This window comes from Felis catus, chromosome B3 (genome assembly GCF_018350175.1).
Source record: "Felis catus isolate Fca126 chromosome B3, F.catus_Fca126_mat1.0, whole genome shotgun sequence".
Taxonomy (NCBI): domain Eukaryota; kingdom Metazoa; phylum Chordata; class Mammalia; order Carnivora; family Felidae; genus Felis; species Felis catus.
Genome location: NC_058373.1, coordinates 626,413 through 649,667, shown reverse-complemented (window position 1 = coordinate 649,667; position 23,255 = coordinate 626,413). Strand labels below are relative to the sequence as shown.

The 23,255-nt window shown below is 68.1% G+C and overlaps 1 protein-coding gene across 5 annotated transcripts in view; it reads left to right on the top strand.

Moving 5' to 3' along the window:
- The window catches only part of ADAMTS7 (ADAM metallopeptidase with thrombospondin type 1 motif 7), a 52,024-nt gene that overhangs the window by 21,059 nt on the left and 7,710 nt on the right, over window positions 1-23,255 (top strand). For 2 of the 5 annotated variants that reach the window (XM_045058700.1, XM_023254780.2), the window contains 16 exons: window positions 4,494-4,638; window positions 5,480-5,572; window positions 5,884-6,029; window positions 6,116-6,285; window positions 6,495-6,628; window positions 7,437-7,557; window positions 8,590-8,834; window positions 9,610-9,751; window positions 11,683-11,809; window positions 12,372-12,585; window positions 12,862-14,151; window positions 14,867-15,019; window positions 15,280-15,453; window positions 15,540-15,686; window positions 20,556-20,718; window positions 22,856-23,204. In XM_045058700.1, the coding sequence (XP_044914635.1) occupies window positions 4,494-4,638; window positions 5,480-5,572; window positions 5,884-6,029; window positions 6,116-6,285; window positions 6,495-6,628; window positions 7,437-7,557; window positions 8,590-8,834; window positions 9,610-9,751; window positions 11,683-11,809; window positions 12,372-12,585; window positions 12,862-14,151; window positions 14,867-15,019; window positions 15,280-15,453; window positions 15,540-15,686; window positions 20,556-20,718; window positions 22,856-23,013 (3,622 nt within the window). In that variant the 3' untranslated portion in view covers window positions 23,014-23,204. Of the gene's footprint in view, window positions 1-4,493; window positions 4,639-5,479; window positions 5,573-5,883; window positions 6,030-6,115; window positions 6,286-6,494; window positions 6,629-7,436; window positions 7,558-8,589; window positions 8,835-9,609; window positions 9,752-11,682; window positions 11,810-12,371; window positions 12,586-12,861; window positions 14,152-14,866; window positions 15,020-15,279; window positions 15,454-15,539; window positions 15,687-20,555; window positions 20,719-22,855; window positions 23,205-23,255 lie in introns of those variants that run through there. The other 3 variants (XM_045058699.1, XR_006598709.1, XR_006598710.1) reach the window with 3 other exon arrangements.

Here is a 23,255-nt window from a genome sequence, read left to right as displayed (position 1 = left end):
CTGACTTCCTCCTTCTTATTGTCATGTTTCCATACTTGTTTCCTGTTTTTTCTTCCTGAGGTTATTCTTTGTATGGATTTAGTTACGTTCTTCTCCCTGCATTATCTTTCTTTAATTTTAAAAAATCTGTCACGTTTGGGGCACCTGGCAGGCTCAGTCAGTTAAGCGTCTGACTCTTGATTTCAGCTCAGGTCATGATCTCATGGTTTGTGAGTTCGAGGCCTGTGTTGGGCTCTGTGCTGACAGCTCAGAGACTGCTTGGGATTCTCTCTCTCCCTCTCTCTCTCTGCCCCTCCCCTGCTCTCTCTCTCTAAAAAACAAAACTAAACCAAAACTTTCATATTAGAGGTTTTAAACTACCTGAGGTCCTGTCACACATAGGGGGAGGCACAGGGACACTGGTTGGCAGGTGTTTCTGAGTCCGTGCAGGGGACTGGCCGAGATGGGGCTGTGCCCTCGGTAGGTCGTCACATACCAGTGTCTAGAGCCCTTTTTTTTTTTTTTAACTTTTTTTTTCAACGTTTTTTTAAATTTATTTTTGGGACAGAGAGAAACAGAGCATGAACGGGGGAGGGGCAGAGAGAGAGGGAGACACAGAATCCGGAACAGGCTCCAGGCTCTGAGCCATCAGCCCAGAGCCCGACGCAGGGCTCGAACTCACAGACCGCGAGATCGTGACCTGGCTGAAGTCGGACGCTTAACCGACTGCGCCACCCAGGCGCCCCTAGAGCCCTTTTATGGAGCGGGTCTGTTTCCCCAGGGAGGAACTCTCTTCTTGTCCTGGGCGTGTAGGTCTGGCTGTGGCTCCTGGCACCCAGGCTGGGGGGTGGGGGGTGGGGTGGGGGTGGCGCGTAAGGTGGGGAAGGGGCTTGGCGGCTTGTAGACTTACATTTGTCCTCATCTCTGTCGGTCTGTCTGTAGGTCACCCTGGGCCAGATCTTCTGGTTCACCCTCTTCAGAAAGTGGTCCCCACCCTCTGCAGGTGGCCACACGGGGTTGGGAGCAGGTGTGGGGTCTGAGGTCTCCTGTCCCCAGTCTTGCTGGCACTCCAGCCTCCATGGCTCCCTGGGGCCCTAAGCCTGAGCCTTTCCGGGGTTCTGCCTCTGGGTGGTTTCTCCCCATTGGACTTGGCTGTTGACTCTCACTGCCTGACCAGGTCAGCCACTGCTTGACCGGCTGCTTTCCAGCCTCCCGGGTTTTGCTAACCTGTTCCACGTGCCGTCGTCACCTCTCCCTCGCCTTTTGTCTTTGTGGACCTCTGCCTCGTTTACTCCTTTACTGTCCTGGGCTGCAGGGAGGGAGTGGAGATCAATCTGCCGTGTTCTTCTAGAAGTCGCTTAGTGTGGGGTTTAAATGTGTGTGTGTGGGGGGGGGGGCGCTGGCCCCTGACGGAGGAGGCATTGCTGGGGTGAGGGAGGAGGCGGAGAGGGGTCGTGGATGATGGTTAGGGCCTGGACTCTGGCCCCGGCTTTTCCTTGTGTTGACAGACGTGTTCCATGGGGCTCGTGACGGGCCTGCCTCTTGGGTGGCTGTGAAGGTTTGGCCCGCAGACACGTCAGTGTCCAGCACGTGGCCATGCACGTGGTTAGCGCTCAGGGCTTCTGTTATCACCACTTGTAAGCCACAGAGAATATGGACCTGAACCAGGGCAGCAGCCTGGGCATGTGGGTCAGGCCTGAAAAACACCCCAGGGGCGTGTCTCCTGCCCCACTTGGGGGCAGAGAATAAGAGGCCAGGCTGGAAGATGCGCTCCCCTCCCCGTAGCTCCCCCAGGGCTGTTCCCAGCGGTCCCCACCCAGGGAGCGCCCCACCCCCGCGCCCTGCCCCCAGGACCCACAGACACACAGGGGTCTCTGTGCTCACATTCAGCTGCTGGAATGCGTGAGGGACTTGGCTTGGGGCCTGGAGCGAGGGGTGGGGTGAGCAGGCCGGGGCCTGGGCCGGCCGGGCACTGAGGAGGGCTGCAGGGGGCGGTGGCCGGAGAGAGGCGCACCCGCAGTGGAGGCTCGTCTCCTCAGGCCGGCCCCCGCGCCTGCCTCCCCAGCCTGGAGGCCCAGGAAAGCTGGAAGGAGGGGGCCTCATGTGGCAGGCGTGGACCAGCCGGTCCTCAGCCCCTCTGCCTGTCGTATCCTTGCCGGGGGCGGGGACGGGCTCCGCCCTCGGGGAGCAGGGCAGAAGGAAAAGACGCACAGACGGTGCCCAGTGGGGTGAGGCAGTGTTCCCTGGGTTTGGGGGAGGCCCCGTGGCGCCCACGGGCCCCCTGGGTCTCCCCCCCCCCAACCCCGGACCGGATGCTTCTTGGCCCCCACCCGTAGCCGCGGGTGTGTGTCCCCCGTGCGAGGCACCTGGCGGTGAGCTGGCCGGAGGGCTGGTGCGGCTGTTTATACCTCTGTGGTTTCGGTCCCCCAGGCAGCCTCAGCCTCCTGTGTGAAGGCCCAGGGAAGGTGAGGGACGGCCCAGGCCACGAGACATCTGGAGCTGGGCGGGGAGCCACACTCGGGGCTCCGACTCCCCATCAGCACTTGGGCCCGAACGCGGCCCTGATTCTGGTCTTGGGTGCTGGAGGGTCCCCTGACGCCCCCAGCCTCTCGTGCACACGCAGAACGGACCAGATGGGCTGTTGTCACTCCTGCCGCCCCGCCCACAAGACCTGACACGTGGCGGGTTCCAGCCAGGAAACAGCCCCGGGGGGTGGCCCCGGTGTGGCATTGGGGTGAATTAGACTGCAGGTTGGAGGAGCCCCCAGGCTGGGTCTGAGCTCCCCCCAGGCGGTGAGCCCTCCTAGCCCATATCCTGAATTGCAGGACAGGAGTCCCAGGGTCCTGCTGACGCTTTGCCCCAGGGCACAGGCCCAGGGAGCCCCAGACCGAGGTCAGCAGTCAGAACACTGCTTTCTCTCTGCCAGGGCTCAGCTGCCATGGATGTGAACTTGCACTGGGGTGAAGTATTTGAGGTCAGGCTTATGGACGGAGGGGAGGAGCTGTGCACCGGGCAGCCCAGCAAGTGGACGCGTGTGGCCACTGGCGGCTTGGGCCTGGCCTCAGACTCTGACGTTACCGCTCTCCGGTGTGACCCAGGGCCAGTGACGCTGTGCCCTGGGGGCCCTGTGTGTGTGAGAAGGGGATTAGATTCTGCCCAGGGTGTTTGAGGAGCAAGCGAGGACCTGGCCTGTGGTCACCTGGGGCAGAGGGCTGGGTCCCACGGCTGCTCTTTTGCCACCGCCCACCTGACAGGGTCTGTTTTCTGCTAGCACAGATGGTCCAGGTGATTTGGGGGGAGGGGTCCTCAGGACCCTCAGCGGGAGTCCGGTCTCAGTGTTCACTGCAGCTCTGGGTGGAGCTTGGACACACCTGGGGGCTGACGGCCCCGGCCTCTCCCCACACCCGCCTGCGCGCTGGCCTGCGTCCATCTCCCAGCCTGTCCCCATCCTGTGGTGTCTCCTCTGTGCCTCCCCAGCACCCACCCCCTCCAGCCTTCTGACCCTAACCAGGACCCTCCACTCATCTGGCGCCCCGCACCTCAGGCTGGAACACCGGAGGGCTTCTGCCTCCCCCAGCCCTGCCTGGCTGGGGTGTCCGTGCTGCCCCGGCCGGCTACCCATCACCCCCGACCTCAGTTCTCCCCAGCCACTGCCGCCCCGAGAGAGGGAGGGAGGCCCCCGGACACCTTTCTGACTCCTGCATGATGGCAGTGAGCCCTGGGCTCGTTGGTCAACATGTGGGCCTGGCAAGGGCAGCAGGATGGTCACTGGCCCCCAGAGGCAGTAGCTGCGCACAAGGTGCCCGTGGAGAGATGCGCTGGCAGAAGTGGGCCCGAGCTGGGCCTGGGTTACCTTCTGTCTCTGTGCTCCCTGCCTGCCGATCAGGGTTCCCTGTGCTTCTAGGGGGAAGGCAGGAGTAAATGAGGGAGTGATGGGCAGGCAGGGCTGCCCCAGGCTGTCCCAGGCTGTGGTCCCCCACAGAGACCTAGATCTCAGCCTGGGGTGGGGTGTCAGAGGCGCTGGCTGCTGTATCAGCTGTGGCCTGATGCTCTCCAGATCCCTCACTGAAGTGGCCGGGGCCTCATGCGGTGGGGGTGGGGGGGTGGAGCCTGCAGGAATTCAGAGCAGGGCCAGGAGGGGGCTTGGTGGTCTGGAGGCTTCTGAGGCCGGGCCTTTGGGCTGGGGATCCAGGAGACAGTCCTCACAGGAGAGTGCTAGAGCAGCACTGTGGGTGGGAACCGTGGCCCTGGGGGTGGGGCCAGTTGGTTAGGGAGCCTGAGTGTGTCCGGAGACACGGAGACCCGGAGGGAGCGGGAAGGCCTGAATGCTGGGCCGGGGGTCTGGGCTGGAGGTTGGAGGGGAGGCTGGGGTGAGCGAGGAGGCTGAAGTTTTCCTACAGGTTTAGTGCTCTTCCCTCCCCGCCGCGCCCCGCCCTCGCCCCGCCCCTCCGAGGCCTCCCTGATGGGTCTCTCAGGCTGTCCCCCTTGCCCTGTCCCCTGTCCCATCTCTGCAGCCGGGGGTGGGGCCTGTGCTTGGACGATGCTCCCACCAAGGATGTCATCGACTTCCCCTCGGTGCCACCCGGGGTCCTCTACGACGTGGGCCACCAGTGCCGCCTCCAGTATGGGGCCTATTCGGCCTTCTGTGAGGACATGGACGTGAGTGTGGGCACAGGTGGGGGCGGGGCTACCCTCCGCAGCCTGCAGCGCCTGCGCTCGGCCCACACCCCACACCCCACACGTGATCCTGGGGGACTCGGCCTGTGGGATCCGCCTCGGGCTGGGTGGCTACACACCCAGCTCTGAATTCTGGGTGGACCATTTGCCAACTGTGCGGCTTTGGGCGAGACCGTCACCTCCCAGGGCTGGGTTTGAAGAGGCAAAATAAAACCCTGGGGGAGACCCCCCTCCCTGGGGGAGACCTGCCTGAAGTGAAGGCCTTCGTAGCCTTGTTAGAGACCCCGGGTTTGGTGGGGGTGAGGGTCTTTCTAAGGGAGTGGGTGGGGCTGGGAGAGGTAAGGGCGGGTGAGGGGTGGAGCTGGGAGAGGTATGGGCGGGGCTGGGAGAAGTAAGTGTGGGGAGGGGGTGGAGCTGGGAGAGGTGTGGGTGGGGCTGTGAGGTGTGGGCGGGAGGCTGGGAGGGGGAGTAGGCGGGGCTGGGAGAGGTAAGGGCGGGGAGGGGGTGGAGATGGGAGAGGTGTGGGCGGGGCTGCGAGAGGTATGGGCAGGAGGCTGGGCGGGGGAGTAGGCGGGCTGGGAGATGTATGGGCAGGGCTTGGAGAGGTGGGCGGGAGGCTGGGGAGGGGGCGGGGCTGGAGGCCGTTCTGAACAAGCCCCAGTGCCGGGTGCCCCCAGCGCCCCTTGTTTGGGAGATGGGAAGGGCCCTCTGGGAATCCCATTTGCAGACCCCCACCCTGTGCCAGCCCCACACAGGGTGGTGAGGGGTGGGCGGGTGGAGGCAGCAGGGAGGGTTCAGGGCATGGCCTGTGTCCTCCCTGCAGAATGTGTGCCACACACTCTGGTGCTCCGTGGGGACCACCTGTCACTCCAAGCTGGATGCAGCTGTGGACGGCACTAGGTGTGGGGAGAGCAAGGTAGGGGACAGTGTCAGGTGGGGGGAAGGGGTGGGGCTCCCAGCGTGCCTCTGCTCTGCAGGCAGCCTTGGCTCACGCTAGCTCAGGCTCTCACAGCCCAGCCTCTCTGCCCTGTCCCGCCTGTGCGCTGGACCAGGAAGTCGGCACCTGGGCTCTGTCGTTCCTGTGCGCCTCCACCACTGGGAGGAGCCTCCTCTCTCCTTGGTCTTGTCCTCTGCCTGCCCCGGCCCCCCAGCTGCCACAGTGTCACCAGGGCGGGGATGGCCGACTGGCCTGGGTGCGCGTCTCCACCTGGTCGGCTGTCTCGGTAGTGGTGTCTGAACGGGGAGTGTGTTCCTGTCGGCTTCCGGCCTGAGGCTGTGGACGGCGGCTGGTCAGGCTGGAGCGCCTGGTCCGTCTGCTCGCGGAGCTGTGGTGTGGGCGTGCAGAGTGCTGAACGGCGGTGCACACAGCCTGTGTGAGTGTGGGGCTGGGGGCCACCCGGGGACGCGGCGGCACCGCGCTCACCGTGCGCTCACTCTGCCTCCCCCCGCCCCCCAACAGGCCCAAGTACAAGGGCAAGTACTGTGTGGGCGAGCGGAAGCGCTTCCGTCTGTGCAACCTGCAGGCCTGCCCCCCCGGCCGCCCCTCGTTCCGCCACGTCCAGTGCAGCCACTTTGACGCCATGCTCTACAAGGGCCAGCTACACACCTGGGTGCCGGTGCTCAACGACGGTGAGTCCTGCCGCCCACGGGGAGGGGCCGGGGGGAGGGTGGCAGGAGCTGGGCCCCCACCCCAGCCGGGCCGTGCCCCCACCCCAGCCGGGCCGGGCCGGGCCGTCCCTGGAGCCTCCAGCCTGTCCCTGGAGCCTCCAGCCTGTCCCTGACACACAGTGCGACGCCCGCCCCGGCTGTCCCTCACGGCTCTCCCTTTGGGCCCCCAGCCAGCCCCTGTGAGCTGCACTGCCGGCCTTCAAGCGAGTACTTTGCTGAGAAGCTCAGGGACGCTGTGGTGGATGGCACCCCCTGCCACCAGGGCCGGCCCGGCCACGACCTCTGCATCAATGGCATCTGCAAGGTATGCCCGACAGGAGGGGCGTCTCCCACACCGGCTGCCCTGGATTCCCTCCTGGTCCCCCTCTGGCCCCCGTCAGCAAAGGCCACCCCCCCACCAGCACTGGAGTCCCTCACAGGCGGACCTTGTACCCCCAGCCCCTGCACCGTGGCCCTCCTCCCCTCCTCCCTGCCTGCTGTCCGAGCCTCTGAAGCTCGGCCCGCACCTGCACAGCCCCTGCCGGGAAGCCAGAGCCCGGGTCAGCCTCCTGCTGGCTGAATGACCCCGGGCAGTGGTGTCCTCTGAGAGAGAAAGTGGCCGGTTCTGCACCCCTGTCACCGGGTTCGGTGACGCCACTGCAGGGACATGCAGGGCCCCGAACCTGGCAGATGAGTGTCCGTAACGCCGGCAGCGTGTATGCTCGCTCCTGGCGTCAGCCCGGCCTCTTCCCCACCCGTGTCCCAGCCACTGTCCCCCACCCGAAGCACTGGGGCCCAGATGGCAGGGACGCACTTGCCTGGGGCCTCTGATACAGATTCCTGTTTCCGGGAAACTTCCGTCCACACTGGGGGAGCTCCTGGGGTGCCAGTGCCCCGCCTGCTGTAGCTCTTTGTGAAAGGCACCCCCCCGTACCTCGTGCCCCCTCAGCATGGCCTCACTGCACGCGTGGATCCCCCCATGTCACACCCGGGGACAGGTGGAGTGGGGTCCTGCTCCCACCCCGGCGGACCCCGGCGGACCCCGGCGGACCCCGGCGGACCCTGGCGGCAGGGGCCAGGGAGGGCTGCCGGCTGGTGGCCAGGCACTGGGGCCTCCCTCCTGTGTGTTCCAGAACGTGGGCTGTGACTTCGAGATTGACTCGGGTGCTGTCGAGGACCGCTGTGGCGTGTGCCATGGCAACGGCTCCACCTGCCACACCGTGAGCGGGACCTTCGAGGAGTCTGAGGGCCTGGGTACGCGGGGGTGGGGGTAGGGGGGGTTTCTCCTAACTCGGCAGCCCTGCCTGATCCCCAGGGTCCCGCCCGGGCTAGAGACTGGAGGCAGGGAGACCACCCCACTGGGTCCTCTCGGGCGTCGGGCACCTTGGCCCAGACACAGAGACGTGTACTCAGGGGAGTCCCTCTGCCCCGGGGACCCCGGGTTGGCTGATGAGGCTTATGGGTGGCGCCAGCCCCTTCAGAGGCTACCGCCTTCTTGTGAGGCTTCAGAGAGCTGCCCCCCCCCCAACTCCACCCCCTCAGCCGTGTGAGTGCCGGCTGCGTGTGCTGGGTGAGGGGGGCTTGAAGGTGAGGACCTCACAGCGACAGGTGACGAAAGCTTTCAGTGTGGCAGGTGCAGTTGTGGGGGGCCCAGCAGGCTGTGAGGAAGGAGGTCCTGACCCAGGGAGGTGAGGGGAGACTTCCTGGAGGAGGGGGGAGTTGAGCTGGTGCGTGAAAGACCCAGGTGAGATGGGAGGAGCGTTTCACGCAGGAAAGAGCTGTGTCCCCAGGGCCCGGGTGCATCTCTGTGCAGGCACCTGTCAGGAGCGGGGCCTCGGGCGCTGGGCCAGGACGCTCGGACCCTGGAGCCCCATTCATACCCCAGCAGGGCCCTCGGGCACGTTACTTAATCTGTCTGGGCCTCAGTTTCCTCATCAGTCAGATGGGGGTGACGGCAGCCCCTGCGTCACCGGGTAAAGCGCATAGAGTCAGTGAAGGAACGGGAACGGGCTGTGTGGGCAGCACGGAGGGTGTCCCCGGGAAGGGCCCAGCTAGCCTAGGCATCCAGGAGAGGCGTGAAGGGGCATGGGTCACGGGGGCAGGATTTGAGGGTCCCCTCTAGGTTTAGGTGACCTAGGACACATGGGACCCTCTGCCTTCTGGAGGAGCTCGGGCCCCCGGGCTGGTGGTGGGACCTTTGCCGTCAGCAGGCCGGGTGGAGCGGGAAGGGGGGCGAGGGAAGGGGACGGTCAGCCTCTTAGCGTCTGTACACCCCCTGGCCAACAGGGTATGTGGACGTGGGGCTGATCCCGGCTGGTGCCCGTGAGATCCGCATCGAGGAGGTGGCTGAGGCCGCCAACTTCCTGGCCCTGCGGAGCGAGGACCCTCACAAGTACTTCCTCAACGGGGGCTGGACCATCCAGTGGGGCGGGGACTACCCGGTGGCGGGCACCACCTTCACGTACGCGCGCACAGGCAACTGGGAGAACCTCACGGCCCCCGGCCCCACCGACGAGCCCGTCTGGATCCAGGTGCCTGCCTCCTGAGGCCCAGGGTGGGGGGAAGAGTCGGGCCCTGGGGGTCCAGCACCGCCTGCCCCACGGCGAGACAGGGCCCTGGGCCTCTGCCTCCCTTCCCCCGTCTCTAGCACAGCCCCACGTTGTAGCCCCAGGTCCCAGAGGTGGCTGGGGCTGGGTCCCTTCCAGTGATCGCTCTGGGCAGGTGGCAGGACGCCTCGTGCTCATGGGGCCACCTCATGCTCGTGGGGATGCCTTGTGCTCATGGCCCTGGGTGGGTGGTGGGGACGCCCCGTGCTCATGGAGCCACCTTGTGCTCGTGGCCCCAGGTGGGTGGTGGGGACACCTCGTGCTCGTGGGGCCCTGGGTGGGCAGTGGGGACGCCTCGTGCTCATGGCCCTGGGTGGGCGGTGGAGACGCCTCATGCTCGTGGGACCCTGGGTGGGCAGTGGGGATGCCTTGTGCTCGTGGCCCCAGGTGGGTGGTGGGGACACCTTGTGCTCGTGGGGCCCTGGGTGGGCGGTGGGGACGCCTCGTGCTCATGGGGCCACTTCGTGCTCGTGGCCCCAGGTGGGTGGTGGGGACACCTCGTGCTCGTGGGGCCCTGGGTGGGCGGTGGGGACGCCTTGTGCTCATGGGGCCACCTTGTGCTCGTGGCCCCAGGTGGGTGGTGGGGACACCTCGTGCTCGTGGGGCCCTGGGTGGGCAGTGGGGACGCCTCGTGCTCATGGCCCTGGGTGGGCGGTGGGGACGCCTCGTGCTCACGGGGCCCCTTGCCCACCCGCCTTAGCTGCTCTTCCAGGAGAGCAACCCCGGGGTGCGCTACGAGTACACCATCCACAGGGAGGAGGATGGCCACGGCCACGGCCAGCCGCCCGAGTTTTCCTGGAGCTACGGGCCCTGGAGCCAGTGCACGGTCACCTGTGGCACAGGTGAGGAAAGGGGTGGGCACGGTGCCCGGCTTCAGCCTCCGGCTGGCTGCTTACATGTGGCTCTCGGGCCCCCGTGTCCAGAGCGGGGCCGCCGGCAGCCCTGTCCCTGGGTCCTTCAGGGGAGAGGCTGGCACAGGACCAGACACGTGCTGAGCGCCCGGTGTGTCTCAGCTGCTGGCACTGTGTCCCCAGAGACGCGCCGGCTGCCCCTTCCTTCGTTCTCACTGCTCAGCAGGCCCCTCACCGGTGCTTCTGTCCCACGTCGGACACCGGACCCTCGTCCTCACGGTCTTCCGTGGGCTCCTTCCTCCACCTCCTGCTGCAGACGGGCTCTGCGGCTCCTTCCTGGGCGGCCCAGAGCCTGGTGCTCCCTGGCTGCTGCCCCAGGAGGGGCTTCGCAGGGGGGATCGGGAGGAGGAGGAGAGGTGGGGAGGAGGGAGCCAGGACCACCAGCGTGTCCCCACCCCCGCTCTGAGCCTCTGGGCCCAGTGGCCCGTTCCCCACACACACTCATTTCTTCCAACTCTATGAGACGTGTAACAGTGTCGCTGACCCCTGTTCCCCGGGGCTCGTCACCCCCAGTGCCCCTCAGTGTCTAGGGATCTCAGCATCAGGAGTCTGGGACAGACGTCTGCTCGTTCCTTTTTGGTTTTTAGTTTTTTATTTTGAGAGCACGAGTCAGGGAGGGGCAGACAGGGGGTGGGGGAGCGGGAGAATCCCAAGCAGGGTCCGCGCTGTCCACGCAGAGCCTGACTCGGGGCTCAAACCCATGAACCACGAGATCACGACCTGAGCCGAATAAAAAATTGGACACTTCATCGACTCAGCCACCCAGGTACCCCTCAAACGTTCCTTAAAAACCTCGTGTGATGATAAAGTGGAAACCGACACACGGAAACCTGGCAGAAATTTTCAAAAGCTCTTAAAAAGTATCCTGTCCCATAGAGCGTCTTTATGTTTACAAACATGACCGCAAACCCGTTAGACCGGGCCCTGGGGGTCAGCGGACGGCCGCTTCACAGGTGGGCGGCTGAGGGGCGTGTGGCGCTGCAGGTCGTGGGGTGCCAGCTGGAGCACCAGTGCAGGTGGCTCGGGGTGGCCTTAGGGACCCAGGACCTCTCTCCCCGTCCGAGTGTTCCCCTCACGTGTGTCAAGGTAGCCCCGCCCTCCCCCTTCTTGGGGTCCAGGCAGGAAGAAGGAAGGGGCGAGGGGCTGACCCCCAGGGGAGAGACTCGTGTCCTTTCTCCCTATGTCCTTCCCTCGCACACAGGAACTCCCAGGGGAGTGTTCTCAGCAGGTCCTCGCAGAGAACCAGAATTCTGTTAGGGGAGGAGGAGTGGACAGGACGGAAGGCTCAGGCCAAGGAGACCTGGTCTTCTGGCCTGTGAGGGAAGCAGGGGAAGGCAGGGCCTGCTGGACGGTCCTGCCACCGGAGACAGTGTGGGGTACGTGTCCGAGGGGAAGAGTGCAGTCGTGCAAAGGCCCAGAGGCAGGTGGTGGCTGGGGGACAGGAACAGTGACAAAGGCAGGCTGGAGAGGAATGTCTGTTCGGGGGGTCTGGTGAGTGGCCTCGCTCCGCCTTGTCTGAGCGCTGACCCTGCTGGGAGGGGAGGCTGGGTTTGCACGACCACGTGTTGTCCTCACACCCTGGCTTCGAGGAGGGTGTTACTCTTCCTCCCACTTACAGATAAATACACGGAGGTTCAGAGAGGCCAGGTGAGCCGTCCAAGCCTCCCAGCTAGGACACCAAGGGGCTGGGCCCTCAATGCCACGAAACTCCACGCTCTGGTCCCCATCTAGGGGTGGAGGCGGAGGCCTTGTTCTGGGAGGGTTCTAGAGGAGCGGGTGTGGCCTTGTCTCTGGGTGCGGGGCAGCCCGGGCAGGGGGCACCCTGGGTGCCGGGCCCAGGCTGAGCCCCCGCGGCCCCCCAGGTATGCAGAGGCAGACTGTGCACTGTACCGAGCGACAGGTGGGGCCCGTGGACGAGAGACACTGTGACCCCCTGGTCCGGCCTGATGACCGCCAGAGGCAGTGCAGCGAGGAGCCGTGCCCTGCCCGGTGAGCCCGCCCTGACCGCTCCTGGCCCTGCCACAGACCCCACATCCTGGGCCCACAGGAGGGGCTGAGGGAGTGGGGCTAAAGGCCCAGGTCGTGGCCGCCACCACCCCAGCCTGGAGCAGCTGGCCTAGGATGTCCCTGGTCACTAGGGTTTGGGTCTTGCCCAGCCCCCCGGGGAGGTCCTGTCACTGGGCTTCGGGGCTTGCAGCTCTGGGAGATTGTCCCCTGGGCCCTGACCCGACCCGCCTGCACCCCGAGTGCCTGGGAGATTGTCCCCTGGGCCCTGACCCGACCCGCCTGCACCCCGAGTGCCTGGGAGATTGTCCCCTGGGCCCTGACCCGACCCGCCTGCACCCCGAGTGCCTGGGAGATTGTCCCTTGGGCCCTGACCCGACCCACCTGCACCCCGAGTGCCTGGGAGATTGTCCCCTGCGTCCTGACCCGACCCGCCTGCACCCCGAGTGCCTGGGAGATTGTCCCTGGGCCCCACCCCACCCCACCTGCACCCCCAGTGCCTGGGAGCGCAGCCAGGCTCTGCTGATGTGGCCCGTGTGCCTCACAGGTGGTGGGCAGGGGAGTGGCAGGCGTGTTCCCACTCCTGCGGGCCCGCGGGCCTCTCCCGCCGCTCTGTGCTCTGCATCCGCGGTGTGGGGCCGGATGAGCAGAGGGCCCTGCAGCCGCCTGCCTGCGAGCACCTCCCCCGGCCCCCTGCCGAAAGTCCTTGTAACCGTGAGGTGCCCTGCCCCGCCACCTGGGCCGTGGGGAACTGGTCTCAGGTGAGTGTCAGGGTGGGGGGCCCGCCCCCAGCTCCACCATCTGTCTTCAGGGGGCCCTTCCTGGTGGGCCTCACGGTGGGAGGGCGGTGGGGGCGTCCCCCGAAGCCTCGGGGACTAGGCTGCCCTGGAGAGCCACCACCGCATGCCACGGTCTGGGGCTGGACAGGCCCAGAGTCGGCTGGCCGAGGCCTCCCGCTCTGCCCTCGGCCAGCAGGCAGGGCGCCCTGGCCCCTGACCTCCCCTCGCCCGAGCCCCTCTCTCCGGCCTCCTCTCCAGTGCTCGGCTACGTGCGGGGATGGCGCCCGGCTCCGGAGTGTCCTCTGCACCAATGACACCGGCGTCCCCTGTGATGAGGCGCGGCGGCCGGCCGGCAAGGCTACCTGCTCTCTGCCGCCCTGTCCGCGGACCCTGGACGTGCTGGGCCCCGAAGGCTCGGGCAGTGGCTCCTCCTCCAGCCACGAGTTCCTCAACGAGATCGACTTCATCCCCCCGCGCCTGGCCCCACGCCCCCCGCCCCCCTTGTCACCCGAGCCGACCGGCGTGGGCAACGCCATCGAGGAGGACCCTGGGCTGGGCCCGCCGGGACCCGTGTTCGTTGACGATTTCTACTACGACTACAATTTCATTAACTTCCATGAGGACCTCTCTTACGGGCCCTTGGAGGACCCCGCCCCAGACCTGGCAGGTGCGGGGGACCGGACACCCCCGCCCCTGAGCAGTCCTGCTGAGCCCCCCACAGCCACCCCCCTGCCGGCCTCAGAGCTTCCTGGGACGCCGGGAGACGGGTCGCCTGCCCCTGGGCCCGGCCAGGCTGGCCTCTCCCCGCCCCCACCCTCAGAGCAGACCCCCGGGAACCCCCTGGTCAATTTCTTGCCTGAGGAAGACACCCCTGTTGAGGCCCCAGACTCCGGGCTCCCCAGCTTGCCCCGGCCCCCCACTCCAGCCGGTGGCACGGAAAAACCGGCTGCCCCTGGGAGCCAAAACAGGGTCCTGGGAGGGGAAGACAGCCAGAGCTGGACGTCCCCTCCGTGGTGGGAAAGGACCAACGAGCTGTCCGAGGAGGAGGGTACCGGCCCCCCCCAAGGGCCCCACCCCACCCCACCCGCCTCACCCGCCTCACCCGCCTCACCCACCTCACCCACCACGGGCCCCAGCCACTCCTCCCCCAGTCCCGACGCAGGATCGCTGTGGACAGCTGGGACTGTGGCCTGGGAGCCAACTCTGAACAGTGGCCTGGGGCCTGCGGACAGTGAGCTGTGGCCCAGCACTGGGGGGGCTCCTGCCCCTCCTCCGCCGGTCACTCAGCCAGAGACCCGGGACGGGGACAGCACCCTGGAGCCGGGGCCTCCCACCCCTTGGACCCCGGCAGCACCAGGAGCCTTCCTCCTGCCGGCCCCGGGCCCAGGACTTGTGGGCCCCGAGTCCCCTGGTTCCGTGGGGTTCACACCAGCTCAGGACGGCTCGGCCAATGGCAGCATCATCCCTGAGGCCCAGCCAGACCCCAGCCTGGCCGTGCACCTGCCCCCTGCTGGGAATGCCAGCTGGGAAGTGGGCAACTGGAGTGAGGTAGGGGCCTCACCACCTCTATCTCCTCCTCTGGGACCCGGGGACCAAACCCTGCCTGTGCGGGGGGGGGGGGGGGGGGGGAATGTCTCAGGTCATGCCCTCCGTGTGCCCCTGGGGGCAGTCCACCCCATCAGGCCCGTTTCTTGTCTGAGTGGTGAGGTGTCCGGGGAGGCACCCATCCCTGGAGTCCCCAGAGGCCACCAGTGGCACGAGGGTTCGCTGGGAGGGCAGGTAGCACAGATGGGGGCAGCCGGGGGCAGCGTCCCTCACACCTGGCTGGCAAGCTCCCTGGACAGGGCGGCCATAGCCCCCTGACCCCAGCGGCCCCTCCCCACTCAGGCCGGCGAGGGTCTGAACTTGACAGGAAGAAGCTGGCAGGTGCCCCCCCAGTGTCACTGTTCGATTCTGTTCAGACTCCTCATCCTGGGTGGGGAGGGACAGGCGGAGACAGGAATCCAGACTCCCTCCGTGACTTTGGGGAGCAGTGAGCCTGGTCACGACGGCTGGGCCACCTCGTGCGTCCCCTGTGGGCACAGACCGTGGCTTGTGATTTTTGGTCCTCACGCACGGTCTTCTTGGGAGGTGGGTGGAGAGCCCCCCTCTGCAGAGGGGGAGACTGAGGCCCTGGCTCCACCAGGGTCCCCGCCCCCGACCTGGATGGGCAGCCCCTGGCTGGGGCTCTGCCCACCCTCACGGCCCATGCCCTGGTCCCCAGTGCTCCACCACCTGCGGCCTGGGTGCCGTGTGGAGGCCCGTGCGCTGCAGTTCGGGCCGGGAGGACGACTGTGCCCCCGAGGGCCGGCCCCAGCCCGCCCGCCACTGCCACCTGAGGCCGTGTGCCGCCTGGCATGCGGGCAACTGGAGTAAGGTATGCGGGCCTGGGGTGGGAGGCTCCCGGCTGCCGTCCTGTGCTCATCCGGTCCCCTGCCTGGTCCCTTCTCGGTTCCCTGTGACCTGCCCCAGCAACCCCCCCCTCCCCCCCGTACCTGCCGTCACCCTCAGGACCTCATTGTCACCTGCTCTACCTTGCACTCTGTCCACCTGCCCCGGGCCGGGCGGAGGATGGGGTTCCGCAGGCCGCGTGCGCATGCGCGTGGGGTACGCTCACCCGTGCTGCTCGTCCCGCAGTGCTCCCGCAGCTGTGGCGGAGGGTCCTCGACGCGGGACGTGCAGTGCGTGGACACGCAGGACTTAAGGCCTCTGCGGCCCTTCCACTGCCAGCCGGGGCCGGCCATGCCACCGGCCCGCCGTCCCTGCGGCGCCCAGCCCTGCCTCAGCTGGTACGTCTCTTCCTGGAGAGAGGTGAGGCCTGGGGGCCGGGGCGGGGCAGGGGTGGGGGTGGCCTCGGCCCCTAGAAGCGCCCTAACCCTGCCGTCGCGCCCTCCTAGTGCTCAGAGGCTTGTGGCGGTGGCGAGCAGCGGCGTCTGGTGACCTGCCCGGAGCCGGGCCTCTGCGAGGAGGCCCTGAGACCCAACAGCACGCGGTCCTGCAACACCCAGCCCTGTACCAAGTGGGTGGTGGGGCCCTGGGGCCAGGTGAGCCGCACGCGGAGGAGGGGCGGGACAGGTGCCCGGCAGCCACCGCTCGGTCCTCCGCCCCAGGCGTTCCTTCTGGTCACCGCAGATGCGGGCGGTGGCCACACAAGGTCCCCGCCCTGCCGCTGGGGAGAGAGGAAGAGGACCGGGCGGGTTCTCTGGCGCGGAGGACTCTGGGGGTGAGGCCCGAGGGGAGCACCCAACGCAGGGGGGCGGGAACGGAAGCCGTGAGCCTTCAGGGACCCGAGCAGAGGCCTAGGCGGCAGCTGGGGTGGAGGAGGGGCCGGGGGGGGGGGGCAGCTCGGGGGTTGCAACACCTCGGGCCACCCAGTGACTCTGGGCCGGTGGCTCTGCCTTGCTGGGCCACTGTTTCTTCGTCTTCAACAGCGGGGTGTGAGGGTTAACACGATGAGGCCCTCAGCCCAGGGCCTGGCACCGAGTGGCAGAGACGAAACCTGTTTGTAGGGTTTTTTACAACCTCAGACCCTAACAAATCAGAATAAAGCCCGACTCCAGACGGAGGGCTCCCCTTGAGAAACTTTCTGCCTCCCCCCCTCCCCTACTGCGCTGCCGGGGCCATAGTGGGTCCTCCCCCACAGTGCTCAGCCCCCTCACTTCTGCCCCCCCCACAGTGCTCAGCCCCCTCACCTCTGCCCCCCCCCCACAGTGCTCAGCCCCCTCACCTCTGCCACCCCCACAGTGCTCAGCCCCCTCACCTCTGCCCCCCCCACAGTGCTCAGCCCTCACCTCTGCCCCCCCCGACAGTGCTCAGCCCTCACCTCTGCCCCCCCCGACAGTGCTCAGCCCCCTCACCTCTGCCCCCCCCACAGTGCTCAGCCCCCTCACCTCTGCCCCCCCCACAGTGCTCAGCCCCCTCACCTCTGCCCCCCCCACAGTGCTCAGCCCCCTCACCTCTGCCACCCCCCACAGTGCTCGGCCCCTCACCTCTGCCCCCCCCACAGTGCTCAGCCCCCTCACCTCTGCCCCCCCAGAGTGCTCAGCCCCCCCACAGTGCTTAGCCCCCTGACCTCTGTCCCCCCCACAGTGCTCGGCCCCTCACCTCTCTCCCGCCCACAGTGCTCGGCCCCTCACCTCTCTCCCGCCCACAGTGCTCGGCCCCTCACCTCTCTCCCGCCCACAGTGCTCGGCCCCTCACCTCTGCCCCCACCCCCACAGTGCTCGGCCCCTCACCTCTGCCCCCCCCCACAGTGCTCAGCCCCCTCACCTCTGCCCCCCCCACAGTGCTCAGCCCCCCCACAGTGCTTAGCCCCCTCACCTCTGCCACCCCCCACAGTGCTCGGCCCCTCACCTCTGTCCCACCCACAGTGCTCGGCCCCTCACCTCTGCCGCCCCCCCCACAGTGCTCGGCCCCTCACCTCTGCCGCCCCCCCCACAGTGCTTGGCCCCTCACCTCTGCCCCCCCCCACAGTGCTTAGCCCCCTCACCTCTGCCCCCCCCACAGTGTTAGCCCCCTCACCTCTGCCCCCCCCACAGTGCTTAGCCCCCTCACCTCTGCCCCCCCCACAGTGCTCAGCCCCCTCACCTCTGCCCCCCCCCACAGTGCTCAGCCCCCTCACCTCTGCCCCCCCCCACAGTGCTCGGCCCCTCACCTCTGCCCCCCCCACAGTGCTTAGCCCCCTCACCTCTGCCCCCCCCACAGTGCTTAGCCCCCTCACCTCTGCCCCCCCCCACAGTGCTTAGCCCCCTCACCTCTGCCCCCCCCACAGTGCTTAGCCCCCTCACCTCTGCCCCACCCACAGTGCTCAGCCCCCTCACCTCTGCCCCACCCACAGTGCTCAGCCTCCTCACCTCTGCCCCCCCCACAGTGTTAGCCCCCTCACCTCTGCCCCCCCCACAGTGCTCAGCTCCCTCACCTCTGCCCCCCCCCACACTGCTCAGCCCCCTCACCTCTGCCCCCCCCACAGTGCTCAGCCCCCCCACAGTGCTTAGCCCCCTCACCTCTGCCACCCCCCACAGTGCTCGGCCCCTCACCTCTGTCCCACCCACAGTGCTCGGCCCCTCACCTCTGCCGTCCCCCCCACAGTGCTCGGACCCTCACCTCTGCCCCCCCCCACAGTGCTTAGCCCCCTCACCTCTGCCCCCCCCACAGTGCTCAGCCCCCTCACCTCTGCCCCCCCCACAGTGCTCAGCCCCCTCACCTCTGCCCCCCCCACAGTGCTCAGCCCCCTGACCTCTGCCACCCCACAGTGCTCGGCCCCTCACCTCTCTCCCGCCCACAGTGCTCGGCCCCTCACCTCTGCCCCCCCCCCCCCCCACAGTGCTCGGCCCCTCACCTCTGCCCCCTCCCCCACAGTGCTCGGCCCCTCACCTCTGCCCGCCCCCCCAGAGTGCTCGGCCCCTCACCTCTGCCCCCCCCCCACAGTGCTCGGCCCCTCACCTCTCTCCCGCCCACAGTGCTCGGCCCCTCACCTCTGCCCCCCCCCACAGTGCTCAGCTCCCTCATCTCTGCCCCCCCCCACAGTGCTCAGCCCCCTCACCTCTGCCCCCCCCCACAGTGCTCAGCCCCCTCACCTCTGCCCCCCCCCACAGTGCTCAGCCCCCTCACCTCTGCCCCCCCCCACAGTGCTCAGCCCCCTCACCTCTGCCCCCCCCCACAGTGCTTAGCCCCCTCACCTCTGTCCCCCCATAGTGCTTAGCCCCCTCACCTGTGTCCCCCCCACAGTGCTCAGCCCCCCCACAGTGCTCAGCTCCCTCACCTCTGCCCCCCCCCACAGTGCTTAGCCCCCTCACCTCTGCCCCCCCATAGTGCTTAGCCCCCTCACCTCTGTCCCACCCACAGTGCTCGGCCCCTCACCTCTGCCCCCCCCCACAGTGCTCGGCCCCTCACCTCTGCCCCCCCCCACAGTGCTCGGCCCCTCACCTCTGCCCCCCCCACAGTGCTTAGCCCCCTCACCTCTGCCCCCCCCCACAGTGCTCGGCCCCTCACCTCTGCCCCCCCCCCACAGTGCTCAGCCCCCTCACCTCTGCCCCCCCCCCCACAGTGCTCAGCCCCCTCACCTCTGCCCCCCCCACAGTGCTCAGCCCCCTCACCTCTGCCACCCCCCACAGTGCTCGGCCCCTCACCTCTGTCCCACCCACAGTGCTCGGCCCCTCACCTCTGCCGTCCCCCCCACAGTGCTCGGACCCTCACCTCTGCCCCCCCCCACAGTGCTTAGCCCCCTCACCTCTGCCCCCCCCACAGTGCTCAGCCCCCTCACCTCTGCCCCCCCCACAGTGCTCAGCCCCCTCACCTCTGCCCCCCCCTCAGTGCTCAGCCCCCTGACCTCTGCCACCCCACAGTGCTCGGCCCCTCACCTCTCTCCCGCCCACAGTGCTCGGCCCCTCACCTCTGCCCCCCCCCCCCACAGTGCTCGGCCCCTCACCTCTGTCCCACCCACAGTGCTCGGCCCCTCACCTCTGCCCGCCCCCCCCAGAGTGCTCGGCCCCTCACCTCTGCCCCCCCCCACAGTGCTCAGCTCCCTCACCTCTGCCCCCCCCAGAGTGCTCAGCCCCCTCACCTCTGCCCCCCCCACAGTGCTCAGCCCCCCCACAGTGCTTAGCCCCCTCACCTCTGCCACCCCCCACAGTGCTCGGCCCCTCACCTCTGTCCCACCCACAGTGCTCGGCCCCTCACCTCTGCCGCCCCCCCCACAGTGCTCGGCCCCTCACCTCTGCCCCCCCACCACAGTGCTTAGCCCCCTCACCTCTGCCCCCCCCACAGTGCTTAGCCCCCTCACCTCTGCCCCCCCCACAGTGCTTAGCCCCCTCACCTCTGCCCCCCCCACAGTGCTTAGCTCCCTCACCTCTGCCCCCCCCCACAGTGCTTAGCCCCCTCACCTCTGTCCCCCCCACAGTGCTCAGCCCCCTCACCTCTGCCACCCCCCACAGTGCTCGGCCCCTCACCTCTCTCCCGCCCACAGTGCTCGGCCCCTCACCTCTGCCCCCCCCCCCCCCGACAGTGCTCGGCCCCTCACCTCTGCCCCCCCCCCACAGTGCTCGGCCCCTCACCTCTGCCCCCCCCCCACAGTGCTCGGTCCCTCACCTCTGCCCCCCCCACAGTGCTCGGCCCCTCACCTCTGCCCCCCCCACAGTGCTCGGCTCCCTCACCTCTGCCCCCCCCACAGTGCTCAGCCCCCTCACCTCTGCCCCCCCCACAGTGCTTAGCCCCCTCACCTCTGCCATCCCCCACAGTGCTCGGCCCCTCACCTCTGTCCCACCCACAGTGCTCCGCCCCTCACCTCTGCCGTCCCCCCCACAGTGCTCGGACCCTCACCTCTGCCCCCCCCCACAGTGCTTAGCCCCCTCACCTCTGCCCCCCCCCCACAGTGCTCAGCCCCCCCACAGTGCTTAGCCCCCTCACCTCTGCCACCCCCCACAGTGCTCGGCCCCTCACCTCTCTCCCGCCCACAGTGCTCGGCCCCTCACCTCTGCCCCCCCCCCCACAGTGCTCGGCCCCTCACCTCTGCCCCCCCCCACAGTGCTTAGCCCCCTCACCTCTGCCCCCCCCACAGTGCTCAGCCCCCCCATAGAGCTCAGCCCCCTCACCTCTGCCCCCCCCCAGTGCTCAGCTCCCTCACCTCTGCCCCCCCCACAGTGCTCAGCCCCCTCACCTCTGCCACCCCCCCACAGTGCTCATCCCCTCACCTCTGTCCCCCCCCACAGTGCTCACCACCTCACCTCTGTCCCAACCACAGTGCTCACCCCCTCACCTTTGTCCCAGCCACAGTGCTCACCCCCTCACCTCTGTCCCCCCACAGTGCTCAGGCCCCTACCTCTGCCCTCCCCACAGTGCTCGGCCCCTCCCCCCTGCCCCCTCCTCCCCCCACAGTGCTCGGCCCCTCACCTCTGCCCCCCTCCCCCCCCCCACAGTGCTCGGCCCCCTGCGGTGGCGGTGTTCAGAGACGCCTGGTCAGGTGTGTCAACACCCAGACCGGGCTGCCCGAGGAGGACAGTGACCAGTGTGGCCACGAGGCCTGGCCCGAGAGCTCCCGGCCATGCGGCACCCAAGACTGTGAGCTCGGCGAGGCTCCACGTGAGTGCTTCCTTGCGGTGGCTGTGCTGGGGCGGGGCGGGGCCGGGGGGGGGGGGACGGGGCACGAGGGAGACGGGACCCTCCGTCCAGCTGCCGCCCCCACGGCACTGGCTGGCTGAGAACGGTGAGGCCGCAGGTACCAGGCAGGAGCCGGGGCGGGCCAGGGTCGGAGGCAAGGGGTTCCGGCCCACCGCACCCCGCGGGCGGCTCCCTCTGGCACAGGAAGAGGGGCGGCGGCCGGCCTGGCCCCCAAGTTGCCTTGTGGCCTGGAGCAAGCTCCTCTTTCCTTTGGGTCTCGGTCACCTGCCGAGTGAGGCCAGGGACGTCCCTGGGACTGTGGAGCCCCGGCTCTGGCTGAGCCCCCCGCCCCCCCGCCCTGGGCTGAAGGAGGGTGGCGGTGCAGCCACACACAGCCGCCTCCCTTCCAGGGTCCTGCTGGCTGCTTCCTGGCCAGCTGCGTCCTGCCGGAGGAGGGCCTGGCCAGAGGTGGCTCTGCACACACGCGGGCGCACAGCTGCCTTCCGGCAGCCCTGGCGGCCCGAGCTGTGCCGAGCATGGGAGACCGGGCTCCTCACCAGCTGTGCGGCCTCGGGCCCCACTTCCCGGTGCATAGAGGGGCCGAGGGCCCCCGTGCTCGGGGACGGGGTGGGTAGGGCAGAAGCCAGGTCCCGGGTGGGGAGGGCCCAGGAAGTGCTCAGGGAGGGTGGCCCTCTCCTCTGCTGCCCCGTCCCCGTCAGCTGCTGCCGCCACTGCAGCCGGGGGGTCAGGGGGAGAGCCTGGCTGCTTCTGTGCCCATCAGCTGCCTGCCCCCCCCCCCCCCGGGACATAGGACAGTGTGCGGTGCTCAGGCTGGCATTTAGGGCCTCCGGGCTGTGCCCCCCACCCCGGCTGCCTCCTTGGGCAGTTCCACCCAGGCCGCTGCGAGGGGCGGTCTGGCCTCCTCAAATCCCAGCCTCAAGGCGCAGCGGAGACGCCACCCGCCCTGACCCCCAGCATCTGCTCAGCAGCAGCTCACGGCCCCTGCTGCACGCAGCCCAGGCCCCAGCTCCTTCCTGCCCTTCACGCTTGGGCTCCGTGCCAGGGGCACTTGGGCAGCCGTGCTGTCTGGAGGAGAGGGCCAGCTGGGGGAGAGGGTAGCAACAGAGGCCTTTGGGGCCTACAGCCAATTTGGCCAGGTGTCCCGGGGGCCAGGGGGCAGGCTGCGAGGCGGCGGCGGGGGGAGGGGGGCTAGGTGTTTCCTGACCAAGTGAGTAGTTGAGGGTGGAGGCCAGCCGGGGGTCCTTGGACACCGAGATCCTGGAGCCCCAGGATGTTTTGACGGTCTGTGGGCTGGTGCGGGAAGACATTCAGAAAGCCTGGAAACTCCAGGGTGTGCGGTCACCGTGGCGAGGCAGCTGACCTAGCGTGGCCCACATCCGCCTGTCTGTGGAGGTGGGGGTTGTTGGCAGAGGAGGGAACTGCCCCCCCAGGGGTGAAGAAGCTCGCTTGAGGTCACGCAGTGGGAACAGGATGCAGGTCCACAGATGCCGTAGCTCAGACCCACGGCCAGGAGTCGGGGCGGAGGAGCCAGCCTGCTGCCACGTGCCCTCTGTGTGGCCCGGGGGATGTCCCAGGCCCGCAGCGTGGCTGCCTTCTTGCTCCTCCCGCACCCGGGCGTCTGTGGCACTGAGCCGGGCAGCTGGGGGACGTCAGTGGCAGCGGGGGCGAGGCCGGGAGGGCCGGAAGCAAACCACTTCCCGAAATAGCTCCGATAAGCACAGGGCGGGAGGGCCAGCCAGGCCCCGGTCTGCCGCCTCCCTCCGTCCCTCCGTCCCTCCTCGGGAGGCGGTGTGGTCCAGGTCACGCCAGGGAAGGAGAGGGGCAGCAGGCTCTTTGCCTTCTCAGGAGCCTTTGAGATGGTCACGGGTGGAGTCTCGGGGCCTTTCTTCTGGAAACCTGAGGGCAGGCAGGTGGGATGGGGCCGCAGCAACAACTGGGGACTGGCACCTCCGGGCCCAGAGGGCTCAAGCCCTTGGGGGTGGCCGCCAAGCCCCCGAGGCTCCTGGCCACCCTGATCCTGGGGACAGCCCAGGTGGAGGAGGGAGGGGTGCAGGTGTGGCTCCTCCTGAGGACCCCACCCCACCCCACCCCACCCCAGGCTGCGAGCGGGATCGCCTGTCCTTCGGCTTCTGTGAGACCCTCCGCCTGCTGGGCCGCTGCCAGCTGCCTGCCGTCCGCACCCAGTGCTGCCGCTCCTGTCCCCTACCAGGCCACGGGGTCCCCTCCCGCGGCCATCAGCGTGTCGCCCGCCGCTGACCCACTCCAGCCAGGCCGCACGAACAGACCGTCCCGGACGCACGGACCTCATGCCCCAGTGCGGGCTGCACCCCAAAGGTGCTAACCCGGCCCGCTGACGGCGGGCTAGGGATCTCTCACCCCAAGAAAGGTATTTTTTTAACAGTCTGCAGAACGTTATTGTTATACATAAATGAGCACTATGGTTTCGAGCACGGCGTGACTTCCTCTTGGATTGGGAGAATTTCAGGTCAGACCCCCTG